This window comes from Austrofundulus limnaeus, unplaced genomic scaffold, assembly GCF_001266775.1.
Source record: "Austrofundulus limnaeus strain Quisiro unplaced genomic scaffold, Austrofundulus_limnaeus-1.0 Scaffold2650, whole genome shotgun sequence".
Classification (NCBI taxonomy): domain Eukaryota; kingdom Metazoa; phylum Chordata; class Actinopteri; order Cyprinodontiformes; family Rivulidae; genus Austrofundulus; species Austrofundulus limnaeus.
The window spans coordinates 4,538-6,657 of record NW_013955052.1 but is presented as its reverse complement, the minus strand read 5'-3'; the positions used below and the strand labels follow the sequence as shown (position 1 = coordinate 6,657).

The window sequence follows — 2,120 nt, the reverse complement described above, 5'->3', positions numbered from 1 at the left end:
TTTAAGCATGTTGCATTTAAATGCTAATTATTTAGCTTGATCTTAAAATTACATAAATAATGACCTCAGATGAACAGTGCAACCCATCCAAGATGGCCGACACGTCACGTTAGAACAAACAAAAAATGGCTCCAGCTCAGTTTGTGTCACAGAGAATGAGCTGAAGTTTGAGGTGGTTGTAGCTGAGAGTCATCCCGAACGCATCTCATGGTTCTGAACGACTAAAATGGTCAAAATCAGACAGTTTTAGTGAAACGCTGGCAGGAAAGGCAGCTGAAGGAACGTTGTGCCTTTATTCCAACATGGATTCATTTAATGAACCGAAACTCAAACATGTTTCCTTCAACGTTCTGTTCTGATCAGAGTTTCTGGATTGTCAGAAAAAGTTCTGCTGAAAACAGCCGACAGACGTCACATCCAGTCGCTGCAGGAGGGCGGGGACTCCTCCTCTTCCTCACAGCTCCAGGTGTGTGCAGCTGTGGAGGGTCAGGTGTAAAAAAAAAGTTTCAGGTTTTTAGAAAAATGACCCAAAACCAGCAAACATCCACCTTATCCAAAGCGATAAGAGTAACCAGTGACGTTCTGACGAGGCTCCACTGTGGTCACATGACTTACACACCTGCACAGGTACGCAGCCGGCCTCGGTCCCAGACGTGACATCATCAGGTGACGTCACTCCACAGGAACGCCATCCACGCTCTCCTGGGAGACCTCCGAGTCTAGGGAGTAACAGGAGCTGCCGTTGTCCTGAGCGTCCCTGTTGGCGTCCTCAGGGAGGGCGGCGGTGGAGGCCCCGCCCCCTCCCTCTGCGCCGCCCTCACAGAAGTGGGCGGAGCCCTGGAAGAGCTGGCTGCAGAGGCGGTTGTAGCGGTGGAAGCGCCCGGGCTTGCCGGTGTGGCTGTACATGTGTTCCTGCAGCTGGCTCTTGTGGGCGAAGCGCAGGCTGCACACGGCGCAGGCGATCCTGCGTTTGCGCGAGTGCAGGACCACGGGGGCGGGGCTAGTCCCGCCGCCTGCCCCCCGGCTCCGCCGCAGCTCCGCCGCCAGCTGGTTGGCGAGCGCCTGACTCTGTCTCAGCGCCTCCTCCAGACAGCCCGCGTCCAGCTGCTCCCGGGCCCCCGGAGGCCCCTCCTCCGCGCCGGCATCCAGCCCCTCCATGAGGCGGGCGGGGTCGAAGGCGTGGCTAAACAGGTGCTCCCGCAGGCCCTCAGGTGAGGAGCAGCGCTCCCCACAGCGAGGACACTGCAGGACCAGGGGCCGGTCTTTGAAAATGGACCCCTGACCGGGGCTGCTGCCCTGCGCGGGGGACAGAGACTCCAGTCCGGGCCCCTCCTCCCCCTCGCCGTCCTCCTCCTCCACTCGCTCCTGCTTGATGCGAGCCGAGACGTCCGCGCTGTCTCCGGACGCCACCGAGCAGACGTTCCGCACCCCCGACACCTGCAGGTCCTGAGGGACCCCCTCCAGTCCCACAGCCAGGGACAGCTGGGAGTGGGACCGTAGGCCCCTGCCAGAGGACTGCCCGTCTTCGGGGGCCCCGCGGGACACAGTGGTGGTCTTGGGGACGCCGGGCGTCTCCTTGTTGGCCAGCTGAGAGGAGATCTGGATGCCGTACAGGTTGGACATGCGGACCACGTCGGTGGTGGCGTCGGGGGTCCCCTCGCCGGGCTTCCTGCACAGCTGGTAGGCGTGGAGGAACTTGATCCCATCCTGGAGCCGGCTCTGGTCCACGGGCTGTTTGGGACACGTGCCGGTGTACATGATGTGCAGCAGGTAGCTGAAGACGTCCGGCTGGATGTCCGTGGGCTGGATCTTTATGCACTCGCTGCGGACACAGAGACAGGGTCAGGACCAGGACCTGGATCAGAGCGGAGCAGGTGCGCGTGCTCTCTCACCTGGACTGGTGGATGAAGATCATCTTGAAGTAGTTGGAGAAGGAGGCCAGCACGGCTCGGTGGGCTTTGAAGTAAACGTTGCCGATGGCCACGGTGCAGTCGCACAGGAAGCCGAACTCTCTCTGCACGTTGAGCTGCTGCAGCAGGAAGAGGCTGTGGGACGGGACCTCCATGACCCGTCTGCAACACACACACACACACACACACACACACACACACACACACACA

The 2,120-nt window shown here is 60.0% G+C and overlaps 1 protein-coding gene across 2 annotated transcripts; it reads right to left on the bottom strand.

The window, feature by feature from the left end:
- Window positions 1-274: 274 nt before the first annotated feature.
- zbtb25 (zinc finger and BTB domain containing 25) lies at window positions 275-2,114 on the bottom strand. Of its 2 annotated transcripts, XR_001309507.1 has the most exons (3): window positions 1,893-2,114; window positions 620-1,822; window positions 275-476 (listed from the first exon to the last, which is right to left on the bottom strand). XR_001309507.1 is itself a non-coding variant. In XM_014000036.1 (2 exons), exons 1-2 carry the CDS (start codon window positions 2,063-2,065, stop codon window positions 673-675), a joined length of 1,323 nt encoding a protein of 440 aa, XP_013855490.1. In that variant the 5' UTR covers window positions 2,066-2,114; the 3' UTR covers window positions 275-672. The 2 variants fall into 2 exon arrangements, 1 of the variants encoding a protein (XP_013855490.1); XM_014000036.1 differs by having other exon boundaries at window positions 275-1,822.
- Between the last annotated feature and the right edge of the window lie 6 nt (window positions 2,115-2,120).